This window comes from Alligator mississippiensis, chromosome 4 (assembly GCF_030867095.1).
Source record: "Alligator mississippiensis isolate rAllMis1 chromosome 4, rAllMis1, whole genome shotgun sequence".
NCBI lineage: Eukaryota > Metazoa > Chordata > Crocodylia > Alligatoridae > Alligator > Alligator mississippiensis.
Genome location: NC_081827.1, coordinates 77,843,056 through 77,857,238, shown reverse-complemented (window position 1 = coordinate 77,857,238; position 14,183 = coordinate 77,843,056). Strand labels below are relative to the sequence as shown.

General features: G+C 43.4%; 1 protein-coding gene across 1 annotated transcript in view; it reads right to left on the bottom strand.

Moving 5' to 3' along the window:
- Positions 1-14,183, bottom strand: part of OTOGL (otogelin like) — a 187,301-nt gene that overhangs the window by 136,279 nt on the left and 36,839 nt on the right. Inside the window, exons 16-18 of the mRNA XM_059726122.1 lie at positions 13,302-13,425; positions 8,336-8,513; positions 1,367-1,491 (exon numbers count right to left, since the gene is read on the bottom strand). Of these exons, the coding sequence (XP_059582105.1) occupies positions 1,367-1,491; positions 8,336-8,513; positions 13,302-13,425 (427 nt within the window). The remainder of the gene's footprint in view (positions 1-1,366; positions 1,492-8,335; positions 8,514-13,301; positions 13,426-14,183) is intronic.

Sequence of the window (14,183 nt, the reverse complement as noted above, 5' to 3'; positions counted from 1 at the left end):
TCCCCCATGCATCCCAAAGCTATTTTATGCCATGCACCAGGCTGCCCAAGGACATGCTGACACCTTTGACCCAGTCACTGCCACTACAACTGCTGCCCAAGATATGGTGCAGAACAGACCCTGCTGCTGCCACAGCTTCTCCACATGTCCAAAAGCACAGCGAGCCTCAGGATGCTTCTTGCAATTTGTGGGGTGCAGAAACTTGGTGGGTCACATGCTGGGGCACTCATTGCCAACCCCTACTCTAGACCCTGGTGGCATAAAATACCTTAAGACTCTAGTTAGTCCTAAGGGTTAAAGCATACTCAGGTACCATCTTGGAGTCTTTATACAGGGCTAAGTCCCACTGGTTTCAATGGAGGTAAAGTCAGCTACAACCTACACCCCTGTAAGTCTGACTATAGGCTTTCAGGTTACGTCCAAAACACAAAAAACATTTAAGGCCAAATTCTATCCATGGATGTGCGCACAATTTACTAAAAGGTCTGTGGATCTGTTACAGGTTGGATTAAATCCTGCTGAAAATGTTAATAACCATCCTTCATTTGGGTTAAATGTAGGTAACAAATGTAGAGACCTCAAACCTAGAAGTAGGTGCAGTTTACCACCAAGAACAAAAGCACAGGCAAGTGCACTCAAGAATTTGAACCATCTGGACAGAGGGCTTATCTGGGTATTGTTGGAGTTGACTGAACACATATGCCAGAACAAAAAGAAAAAAGTGAGAAAGTATATAGCAGCCAGTATGACAGTGAAGGAAGGTCCAGATACAGTCTGGACAATACTACATCCCTACTACTAGAAGATTTTTGTATTTTGGTGCTAGCTAAACTTGAAAGTTCAATTCCTCTGTACTAAGGTAAATCAGATTTAATACATGATATATGCATCCTTTGTCAATTAAAAAAAAAATCTCTCTCAAAGAAACACCCATTTCCATGACCAGTTTCTCCAACTTAACTGAAACAAACTATAAACCTGAAATTCTGGCTAGTTGTTTGATTGAAAAGAGGCAACCACTATGTAGCATGTCAGAGTAAAATTTAGACCCAAGGGCATCCAACTTGCAAAACATGCATTCCTTGAAAAACAAACATGTCCAAAATGAATAACCAAATTAGTAGGTACCAAGGCTTATTTCAGTTGATATATTATAGGAATTAAACAAGCCAAAAAAAGGATGTTTACTAAAGCAAGAGGGGAGAGGAAATGGGGGATAATTTCAATGTATAGATTGAATTTAAAATAATGCTCGTATATGATCTGCAAGTAACTATGAGACTCAGATTACAAGGGCGAAAAATATTCTGACCTAATGAAGTGGCTAAAAATCAATCCAAATCAAAATTCCCAGGTGAGAACATACCATTTTGTTGATTAATATTACAAGGATCAACCACAGGGATGTTGACAGGCACAAAACAGGATGAGGAAACTTTCCAGGCACTGGCATGAAGTTGTGGGGTTCCTTCAACCATCCCTGCTGGAGAACTAAAGAGAAAACAAAAGGAAAAGTAAAAGTTATAGAATTCCTTATCACATCAAACAGCTATTAATGTCTGCTTGCATTTCTCTCATTAATCCCAGTGTCTCCATATGACAGTGGAATTATGCATATTTTTATAGTGCTGATTAAACTTTCTTCTAGTATAGAGATAGATAGTGAAATAAAATTAACAAAATTCTTTCAGAGATGTTTCCTTTTCAAGGATCAAAAACTACCTATAAATAGGGACCTATTGAAATCATGGTGGAAGTGTGCCGTGCAGTGGCTCCTTTGATTTTGCTAATTTGCTGTGCACCTCCCTTACCCAATTGGCAGAGAGGTCCCAGGAGCCCCACTGCTCACCTTGGCCAGGAGGCAAAAACTGCAGTTTTAAATATGCCACCATTTTTGCCTCCCACCGCTGATAGGCCAAGGGGATCCAGCAGCCCCACCACTTGTTGCTGAGGCAAAAACAGCACTATAATTTAAAAACCATGCTTTTTGCCTCCAAACTAATCAGCACCAAGTGGCAGAGCTGTTGGGGCCCCTCTTCCAATCGGAGTGGGGTGGAAAGAGTTGGGCACGCAGCAAACTGAGCAAGATTACAAGAGCCATTGCCACGATTTAGGGAGGTCCCTACCTATGTATCAACAAAAGCTAATATCATGCCTGATGTTAGTTAAAGAAACACTTTGGAAAGGTAAATCAAGATCTTACAAGTGTTCTGTGTAACATTACAAGTATTTCATAAGACATTAAGTAACTCCATTCATAAAGACCTTATAACAATCATAAACTCTTAATTTAATGACTTCACTGCATTTCATTTCTGCCAAATGACCTTATTCATCTCTGATGCAATTTTCAAGCATGCTTAAGTGGGATTTATGTTCTGAAGTTACTTAGACCTTTTGTGGGGGGAGGGAAAAAAATAACAATCACACCCTTTCACAATCATTTTGTCATAAAATTCAAGATGGAATGGCTACAAAGAACCAGAGCAATGAAGTCTCTGATTGTGTCATTTGAGATTACACACACTTTCTGTTTGGAGGTAAACATCAAAAATTGCAAATTTGGTATGTATGTGGAATTTGTACAGATTCCAGAAGTAAAAATAAGACCAGGACATGTGTTCCATCACTGTCAAAAGGAGTAGGGCCACTCTACATCTTTATAAGTAATTACTTGGAAATAAACCGCCTGAGGCACAGGAAGGTTAAGTGACTTGCCCAAGATCATCCAGCAGACCAGCAGCATAGCCAGAAACATTGGCGATGCATAGTGGGTGCACACGGGTGCATGTGCATCCCCTGAGCTTGGCAGTGCACCCCTTACAAAATGTGCTGCCAGTGGCGCCAGTGGGCAGTTGCTTCTTGTTACCTCCCTCCTTGATGCTGACACCACCAGCAGCATCTGTGGGCAGTCCTTGATTGCTGCTGGCCACTGCTGATGCTATCAGAGGCATCGGCGGGTGGTTGCTGACTGCTGGTCAGTGCTCACCACCCCCCACCAACTCAGCCGCAGCTGCTTGTGGGAGCTTCCCAGTCACTGCTGCCATGCCCCCACCATGGCCACCTCTGGGCGGTCACTGTGCTCCCCCTAGCCTCCGGGGGCGTGTAGCGTTCATGGCCAGAAATAGCAATTAGGTAAATTTCCTAAATCCCAGTTGAGAGCCTTATTCACTAGACATATTATATCCAACATCTGGCTTTAAAACAGGAATATCCAATTCAAATGCAAAACAAATGACTTTTGGAATAGAATATAATGTTGGGGTGACATTTTCTGAACTACTCAGTATTGGATTAACTTCCTTGGAAATCAATAGCAGTTTTATGATGGACAATGACATACTAGGACAATACTGAAAAGTATTGAGAATAATTCTAACCTTACAGCATATTTGTTTGTTTAGTGTCTGTTTTTTGAAGGAAAGAAAGTTCATCATTGACCAATTTTATTATTTAATACAGAAATTATTTTAAGAAAGGAAGGCCAAGACTGTTGTTTAAGTGTGAAATGTGAAACATTCTTGTTTGTAATATATTCAGAAGTAAGTTTTAATACAAAACTATCTTCAGCAATATCTACTGGGGAGGGTTACACCAGAGTAGTCTTCTTTTTTTTAAAAGACTACACCAGAGTAGTTTTTCTTTTAAAAAAAAGAAAACCAAATCTATTCAAGAAAAGATGCATCTGGCTAGGTGGCAGCTGTGTGTAAGTTATGGGACAGGAATTTCCTCTTGGTGGAAATATGCTAAAGTGATTAATATTTTCCTTTAATTTTTGTTTATATAATTTGACATTTTATTTTGAGCATTTTTTCATTTATGACATTTTTCTTGGCTGCAAATTTGTTATTCTTCTGTTCAAATTATGAAAAGAAGAATTCATTGAACTTGAACAGCAGGTGGGATGACAGCCACCTTTTAAACTTTTGTTCATTATAAGGGAGAAGAAAGAATAGTTTGACCTTATTCTGGCAGCAGAAGGATAGGAAAAGTGTCTGATGGCCTACTTTTCCTGTGCCACATTTCTGCAAAATGGCATGTCTTCCAGTATTTTCAGGGAACTGTAACTGTACCTTTCCAAGTCCAGGATGACCAGAGGTCCTCTCTGACACTTCTTAATGGGGTAATACAAAACCACTTTACTATGTCTCTGAACCAGCACCAGCAACATGTTGGTTGAGCTCTGCACCCTTCCCAGCAACTGTTCAAAACTAGGGATCAAGCCCTTGGGTGGTGGTGGGGAAGCAACTGTAAAACTAGGGATCAAGCCCTTGGGTGGTAGTAGGGAAGACACTAGACTACATAGTTGACAAGCATAAGAAGTGCAGCTACTTCCTCTGAACAATTAAAATAAAATCCTGAGGAGTCTACTGACCACATTGATCAGACTCAGCAACTCAAAGAATTTCAAACAACTAAATTAAACATTCAAACTGTTCCTCCAAAAAGACTCCATACCAAAAATATAAAAAGAATAGCAGAATTAACTCCAACTGAAATTTTACTGTTGTGGAAATATTCTTAAATTCAGCTTGTCATCCTTGTGCTGCATACAGCTGCCTTAAAATCAGAATTGAATAGGATATAAGCAACAGATGACTTGGAGCACTGCTAAAATGTGGATGTTGAAGTGAAGCATCAAAAAATGACACATAGGTCAAATTTTCATGTTTTTAAATTATTTTTTCATTGAATATTTCTGACAGTTCTTTTTGCTTTTAAGAACTGAGTCTTGAGAGAGTGTAATGAAGCAGAACACAAGACCTGAGACAAGTGTATATTTTATGATGAAAGGATTCTCTCTTTCAGTGCTGTGGTCAAACTTAAGAAAATGCGAGACAAGTTCAGGAGGAAGTAAGTGATTAAGGAAGGATGACATCAATATTGGACTTTGCCATTTTATCAGCTGTGGTGCTATATGCTGATAGGATGCACTGGAGCTAATAAGTCAGAGAAAGAAATCAAATCAGGATCAAGTTCAATAAGCTCTACTGATCACATGCTAATCCTCTTGAAAACTAAGAATGATTTGCAGAGCATCTTTCACATATCATGGAAATAAAATCAGCATAGTTTCAGAATTGTTTTCCTTAGTTAAAAAAAAAAAATCCTATCCACTGTATAAATCAAAGGAATAGAAAAGTTTTACTTGATATAGTCAACTTAAAAATGAAGGGCGCTGACATGCACAGGGAAAAAAAACCCCAACTGTTGCAGAGCACTGACCTGCCCTGCTCCTAGAAAGGGGAAACTGCCAGAGAGAGAGCCCTGGCAGGGAAGAAGGAGCACTGCTGTGGGTTGCCTGGGGCAACCAGGAAGTCAGCTGACCGGAAGGGGCAGGGCCTGGCCCTCATAAGGCCCAGGGCTGAGGCCAAGCTGGCAGTTTCTTGCCAGCAGTCAGAGGGGCAGGAGCTCCTGAAGGAGAGATGCGAGGAGAAGCCTAAAGGCAAGTACAGCTTGACCAGAGTTGAGCAATGTTGTTATAGCTGGAGGGCATGTTTGAGTTATAGCCAGGAGGCTCGAGTTTCTGTATCATTTTGTTATGTATTACACCAGTGGCTAGGGTGAGGCTAATAGGGGTTGGAGGAGGCCTCATAAAGGGGCCTCACAGTGGAGTGTGAGGACCCCGGCGCCCAGGAGGACGCAGCATACAGGGTGTATAGACCCCAGCCCTAGAGAGGGGCACTTTTGAGAAGCCCAGGCGCAGGCATGGCAAGCCCCAGAGAGGGGACCATATTGAGTAGCCCAAGTTGGGCACGGCAAGCCCCAGAAGGGGGATCGCACTTCTGAGAAGTCCCAGGGTGGGCGTGGCGAGCCCCTGTGGAAGGCATAGTACTGTGATAAACCCCGGAGAAGGGCGGAGTACTGCGGTAAACCCCGGCGAGAGGGGGTAGTGGTGCGGTGAGCCCTGGAGAAAGGGGGTAGCAGTGCGGTGGGCCCGACAGACAAGTGGCTCAACCAGGGTGGCGAATTGGCTAGCAGGTCACACCCAGAGAGTCGTGGTGGATGGGTCGGTTTCGACCTGGAAGGATGTGGGCAGTGGGGTCCCGCAGGGCTCGGTCCTTGGACCGATACTCTTTAATGTCTTCATCAGCGACTTGGACGAGGGAGTGAAATGTACTCTGTCCAAGTCTGCAGATGACACAAAGCTATGGGGAGAAGTGGACATGCCGGAGGGCAGGGAACAGCTGCAAGCAGACCTGGACAGATTGGACAAGTGGGCAGAAAACAACAGGATGCAGTTCAACAAGGAGAAATGCAAAGTGCTGCACCTAGGGAGGAAAAATGTCCAGCACACCTACAGCCTAGGGAATGACCTGCTGGGTGGCACGGAAGTGGAAAGGGACCTTGGAGTCCTAGTGGACTCCAAGATGAACATGAGTCGGCAGTGTGACGAAGCCATCAGAAAAGCCAATGGCACTTTATCGTGCATCAGCAGATGCATGACGAATAGATCCAAGGAGGTGATACTTCCCCTCTATTGGGCGCTGGTCAGACCGCAGTTGGAGTACTACATGCAATTCTGGGTGCCGCACTTCAAGAGGGATGCGGATAACCTGGAGAGAGTCCAGAGAAGGGCCACTCGTATGGTTAAGGGCTTGCAGACCAAGCCCTGCGAGGAGAGACTAGAGAAGCTGGACCTTTTCAGCCTCCGCAAGAGAAGGTTGAGAGGCGACCTTGTGGCTGCCTATAAGTTCATCACGGGGGCACAGAAGGGAATTGGTGAGGATTTATTCACCAAGGTGCCCCCAGGGGGTTACAAGAAATAATGGCCACAAGCTAGCAGAGAGCAGATTTAGATTGGACATTAGGAAGAACTTCTTCACAGTTCGAGTGGCCAGGGTCTGGAATGGGCTCCCAAGGGAGGTGGTGCTCTCCCCTACCCTGGGGGTCTTCAAGAGGAGGTTAGATAAGCATCTAGCTGGGGTCATCTAGACCCAGCAGTCTTTCCTGCCTATGCAGGGGGTTGGACTCGATGATCTATTGAGGTCCCTTCCGACCCTAACATCTATGAAGTCCCAGAGCGGGCACAGAAGGCCCCAGAGAGGGGTGACACTACCGAGAAGGCCCCAGAGAGGGCATAGAGAGCCCTAGGAAAAGGGCAACATTCTAGAGAAGACCCAGAGAGTGGCGAGTGTACAGAGGAGGCCCCAGAGAGCAGGCAGTGTGTGTATAGAGACAGACCAACATCCATCCCATCTGCGAGGCTTGGGGCGTGGTATTGGGGGTGGTTGGAGCCACGCATAGCCCATAAGGCTAGGGTGCCCGGGAAGCATCCATCATACAGGGAGACCCCCGGTGAGTCTGGGAAAACACAGGGACGGAGGTCCCAACTAACCGTGTCCAAAGAGACATGAGGCAGCCTCCCAACTTTACCTAAAAATCAAAGACGTGGCGGGCGAGAATTAGAGGGTGCCCTTGGGCCGACTTGGCACGGAAGAGGGGGCCTTAAGGAGAACACGGCCCTCCTGTAGGACCCTGCCATGACACCAACTAAAACCAAAAATACCCTAAACAAACAGTGCTTTACTGAAAGAGGCAATGCATCAGTTTGACCTGGCTCCCTAGCCTCTGTATAACTCGCATGCTTCCCTGGGGCTTTTTTGGTATCACATAGCAAACTAGAAATAAAGCCCAGGAATTAAGTCTTCACCCCAATGCAGCCAAAAGGAGTTTTTCTACTGACTTCTGAGGGAGCAGGAGTTCATCTTATGAATCTCTATACCCAGGCCCCTTCCCTAATCACCAGGCAACACTCTCTCTGTAAGAGCTCATGCACCTTACCTCCGTGATAAAGATAAAAACAGGTTAAATACCCTAATTACTGAAAACTTTACAAAGAAATATTGATTGTATAAAGCACTGATTCTCATCCAGTGTGCCAAGCAATATTGTCACTTTTAGGTTGTACAAACATGATTCAGAAGAGAAACCCAGAGATTTCAAGTAAGACTTCATAGTGTTAAAAACATTCTGATCTGGTCTGAGTTCTCTGCAACAGAAGAACTGTTTTATTATTTTTCTGTAGGCAAAACACAAGTAAAAATTAAGGGCTGGGATTTTCCAACAGGTACCTTGAGATGAACAAGGAGTGCCTTGACTCAAAAAAAAAAAAAAAAAGTTGAGAACCCCTGGTATAAGCTATAGGATCCAGTTTCATGTTAAAAAGTGATTAGCGTAAACAAAATTGTTTGCATTAAACTCAGGGTATTGTTGGTTGGCTGACTTACTAAAATATGAAAGTGTTAATGAAATGTCTTTATTAGCTGGTTAGATTTATCTGAATATTTCATTTGTTACTAAATTTAGCCCAAAACACACATGTAACACTTACAGAAAATCATCTCTTAAGTTTCCATTAAAAGTTCCACAAAGTCCTAATGTTCTTCTCTTCCAACTGATATCAACTTGAATGTATAATCTCTCTCCATCCTTAGCAAACAAAATCTTTAAGCCAAATCTAGTTTTCAGCTGCACAAATAAAGATGACAAGTTTCGAATTTCAATATCCCCTGTAAGTAACAAAAGAGAAACACAAAATTAATTTTTCATAGTTTTTTAGCAGCACTTTTATACCTACTGAAACGCAGGGGTTATACAATTTGCCTGAAGTTAAACAGGAAGTCTGGCTAACAGAGAAATTCCGATTCAATTCAGAGAGATTAGTGTCTCCTGATTTTAATTCAGAGATTTGGCCAATGAATTGGACCAAATCTCTGCCAAAGCGAATCAGCAACTGAAGCTTCGCACAGCCCTAATAAATCTCTTGGCATAGGTCGACATACTTTTACATTCTAAAGATCTGAACAGTTTGGTAGATATTAAGTCAATTGGGCATTTTCAAAGTCTCATAAACTTAAGCCTTTTGTCTGCAGCTTAAAACAATTTAAATCTCTTTCACTGCAGTTAATGCATCAGAATGTATATAGACTTTCTCTAAGGGTGACTAGGTCTAAAGTGTCTGCAACTGCAGGGAGCCTAACCACCATAGGTAGCAAATAGAATGACTGTAAAATTTAACTTCTCTAGTGCAGGAATGTCAAACTCACCTACCCCTTGGGCCTCTCGCAAGCTTGTCCATGTCCTTGTTAAAGTGCGGTGCCCAGAACTGGATGCAGTACTCCAGCTGTGGTCTCACCAGTGCTGAGTAGAGCAGAAGAATCACCTCCTTGGTTTTGCTGGAGATGCATCGATTGATGCATGCCAGCATATATATTTGTCCTACTGGCTACAGCATTGCACTGCTGGCTCATTCATACCATGGCCTATTATTACCCCCAGGTCCCTTTCATTTGTGGTGCTAGTCAGTTTGGTGCCACCAAGCCTGTAGGTGTGTTGGGGATGGCTCATTCTGAGGTGAAGCACTTTACATTTCTCGACACTGAACTTCATCAGATTCCGATCCACCCAAATTGCTAGCCTGTCTAGGTCCGCCTGTATCTGTAGCCTATCTTCAAGCGTGGCCACACTCCCCCACAACTTGGTGTCATCCGCAAACTTGGCCAGTGAGCTCTTCACCCCCCCATCCAAATGATTAATAAAGATGTTGAAAAGTACTGGGCCAAGCACTGATCCCAGCGGGACACTGCTGCCCACTTCTTGCCAGGATGACAGATCCGTTCACTACGACTCTCTGGGTCCTATCCTGCAGTCAACTTCTCACCCACCTGACTGTCTTGGAGTTAAGCCCACAATCCTCCAGTTTTGTCACAAGGACATTGTGGGATACTAGATCAAAGCCTTTTGGAAGTCAAGGTATACAATGTCAGCCTGCTCTCTCGTGTCCAGGTGGTGAATTACCTGGTCATGGAAGGAGATGAGGTTGGTAAAGCAAGATCTGCCCACAATGAAGCCATGCTGACTGTCATTCAAAACCTTACCTTCAGCAAGCTTATCACAGATAGACTCCTTGATGAACTTTTCTAGGATTTCCCCTAGGATGGAAGATAGGCTGATTGGCTTATAGTTACCCGGGTCCTCCCTCCTGCCCTTCTTGTGGATGGGCACAACATTGGCCCTCTTCTCCAGAGTGCCACGACTTGTGGAAGTGTTTCACCAGGGCTTCCACAATGACTTTGGCCAGCTCTTTCAGCACTCTCGGATGAAGATCATCTGGTCCCGTTATCTTGTATATGTCTAATTTTTTTTTTAAATGTGTCATATAACCAATTGTATGGCAAAAGTAGGAAGGTGATTATTCCTACTGTGCTCATCCTCTACTTTACCTGGTTTGGTTTTCCCCTTGGTCCAGTGAAAGACCGAGGCGAAGTAGTCATTCAGTTCAGCTCTCTCGGGTATGCTAGTGCAGGGATGCCAAACGAATGGCCTGCAGGAGCCAGGAATTCAAGGGACAGGCCCACCACTGAAATATGCGTACACAACCCCACTGGAGACATCTTTCAGCATTGGGCAGCTGAACAATGCCTATGTTAATCCCCATGGTTCCCTGATGCTGCTCACCCTGGCAGATGCACCACATGAGGAGCCTTGTGGTCCAGATGCACGCCCAAGGGGTAGGTGAGTTTGACATTCCTGCACTAGAGAAGTTAAATTTTACAGTCATTCTATTTGCTACCTATGGTGGTTAGGCTCCCTGCAGTTGCAGACACTTTAGACCTAGTCACCCTTAGAGAAAATCTATATACATTCTGATGCATTAACTGCAGTGAAAGAGATTTAAATTGTTTTAAGCTGCAGACAAAAGGCTTAAGTTTATGAGACTGAAAATGCTCAATTGACTTAATATCTACCAAACTGTTCAGATCTTTAGAATGTAAAAGTATGTCGACCTATGCCAAGAGATTTATTAGGGCTGTGCAAAGCTTCAGTTGCTGATTCGCTTTGGCAGAGATTTGGTCCAATTCATTGGCCAAATCTCTGAATTAAATCAGGAGACACTAATGTCTCTGAATTGAATCGGAATCCTCCAAATTGATTCATAGAGATTTGGAAAGATTTGATGATTCAGACATAGACACAGCTTTAAATGTTTTTTTTCTACATACCTCAAGGTACCAGGCAACTTGTGAATGCTTCAATGGTGGGGTGCATGGAGCATCCCACAGGAGTGCGAGGGGGTCCCTAGCGTGCTTGACAGCAGACCCAGAAGTGGACCAGAACCACTTCTGGTCCATTTCCGGGTCCACCAGGGAGCGCACGGGGTGGCACCCCGCGACTAGTGCCTCCTGGGTCTGGGAGGGAACCTGGGGTCCCCCCGCAGCCAATCGCCAAGCCAGGGCGGGTTGGGGGTCCCCCACATGCTCAGTGGTGGACCTGGAAGTGGACCGGAAGTAGTTCCGATCCACTTCCGGGTTTGCTACCGAGCACATGGTGGGACCCTGTGGGATGCTCTATCCACCCCAGCATCACAGTGATTATGAGTCGTGCCTCGCACCTCGAGGTATGTAGAAAAAACCTCTTAAAGCTGTCTATGGCCAAATAGCTGATTCTCCAAATCATCATCGAATCTTCAGATTCGGCAGAATCAAATCAGGGACACTGATCCAAATCAACGAATCAAATCACTGTCCCTGATAGGGGCCGAATCCAAATCAAATACAGCCCGTTTCATACACCCCTATTTATCATAGGCAAAGAGGTTCTACAAACTACTGAGAACACCAAAAGGCAGAACCAACGTCATTTAAACTTTGCTTAACTATATATCCACACTTTCCAGTAGTCGGAGCTTTAATGTGTCACCTTAATATTTACAAGGCTTCCCTCAAAATTTGTTTTCTTAATCGGAACATCCTACAATCAGTTTGAGCCCATTAACTTATTTCTACCCAAGCTTACCTTCTGGTTAACAAGTGTGCTCAGAATTAGACAATCAAATGCTCTCTTTAACCTTAACTTCAGAAATACTAACATCCCAACTTCTCCTCAGTCACAGTCCAGAACAGAACTCAGGAATTCTTAGCTGTCTGTCTTGTGGATGACATTAAGCCACATTTTCTCTCTTCAATCTTTGCTTGCAATAACTTCACACAAACTAAAATAATGCTGGACCCACTCCATCAGTATCAGGTGGGGGAAGACAGAAGAGCAGCTCCCCATCGCAACTCATAGCAGTTTGCAGGAAGCACTATGAGTTGCAAGTCCCCCAGACCCAACAGTTTGTTGTTAGGTCCAGGAGCTGATGATTCCAGCTGCTTGCTGCCAGCCTACAGCCTGGCCTCCAAAGCAACACCGCTCTCCCCCTACCAGCCTGACACTGTTTTCAGAATAGGAGGGGGGGAAAGGGAGCAAAGGAAACTTATTTTGGGGGTTCCCCAGCCATGCTGGACGGCGGAGTGGATGGACAGGATACCCCCCCCACCTCAGGTGGGGGGGCTCCAATACACCTGCTGTACCCTCTAGTGCTGGCGGAAAAAACTCCATAACAAACTCCTTGCACTCCCTTTCTTCCCTCCTATTCTGAAAACAGCAACAGGCTGAGAGCTCCACAGACCCAAGTTACAAAATGTACTGTTTTGGAGTATGTTCAAATTTTCTAAGGATCGGGCCCTTTTAAACCAGTCTGCAGTTGTGCATTTCTGTTTGGGCCTGATAAAGCAATCTACAGCTATGAACAATCAGGCACACATTGTCACTGCTGTCTGCACCCAGGATGATCCTACAGAAAATAAATTCAGGGTAGGTTAAATCTCTGTAAGTGTCCTTGGGGTAACTTTCCTTTAACTTTATTCTGTAGTAGACCTCTCAAGACAGCTGCTTTCATTAAATATTGGACACTCAATCATTCTAGTACTGCTACCAAAAAAAATAAGCCCCATTCACTCTCTTCTTCTGAGGCACATCAACACAAGGTACAGTAGATGGGAGCTCTCTCCTCAGCACTTTTCTCCTAACCTGAGAACAATTTGGGGGCAAACACTGAGGGACACTGTAAGCTGTCTCTTCCACCTAACTGCCAATAGCTGGTGAACCCAAGTGAGTGAGTGGATGAGACATTTGCTGACAGTAATGGCAAGATCTGGAAGGAGACTACCCCAGAATGAATTGGCTAGGGAAGCAGACACACACTGAATATACCAATGGACAGTTATTTTTCACTTTGAGAGGAAACTTCCCCCTGAAGTGGAGTGACTTACACTATTGCAAAGCTGTGCACCCTGTATCTGAGTGTGTACAGTATTCCATAGGCAATTTAAAATCTTAAGTTAGTTTTTAACAGTGATGGCATCTTTCATGGTTTTCCTAAGAATCATTTACATAGAAAAAGTATAATAAAAATAATTAGAAAAAACAAAGAAAAATGTGAACTTTAGTGGCACTCCTATCCATATATTTCTTACCATTAATGTTAAGACCCTGGTTAGGGCCAATTTGGACATCACCGTTCCTGGTAATAGTAACTTGTTTATTCATATCATCTTCAAGAATTAACATGATAGACTGGATGCACGCGTGGTCAAGTTTCTGAGCAAAAATGAATTAAAAAAATACAAAGGTTTTTTTTTCTGAAAATAAATAAGTTACAGCTTGTTCATACAGAACAAATACTTTTATATAAAACAGCCATGAGCATCATCATTAGTTGAGACTTTTGTGGACCAGTGACCAAAAATGTTAACCTGGAAAAACCATGGAAAAGTGCACATAACAGTGAGTGCAAATACAGTATATTTATGCCTGATAGGGCGCTGCATAAGATGTGCAGAACCAATTATTTTTATTAATGGAAATGAAGTAGCAGGCAAACTAAAGCTCCAATTTTAAATATGAGTCTAAATGGAAGATTCCTGTGCCCATTCCAAAAGCCTCTGACTGCACTGTGGTTCCTAATGAAAGCAAGGGTCAACTCATATGGGTTCAGCTGTACGTTTCAATACCTGAATGACATCTCTAAAACTACCCACCCTAGATTTCACAAATACAAGACTCCTCTCTTCCCCTTGGAATACATCTGTGATTTCTGACTATCATAAGAAGGATAATTCCCCAAAACAATGATAAATAAATGTATAATAAAGTGCCTTTAAAAGGAAAAAAAGTACTAAGTTAGACTAGCAACATTCTAAGTTTTTTTGTTTTTGTTTTTGTTTTTTTTGTTTTTTAAATCATGTGTGCTTCAAATACATGGTACCCTTCAACCTCAAAATAATATACATTTCAGTTAACACATTTCTTAAATTTAGCATTCTAAGAACAGAGAGAGCCCATAAAACATCAGCTAA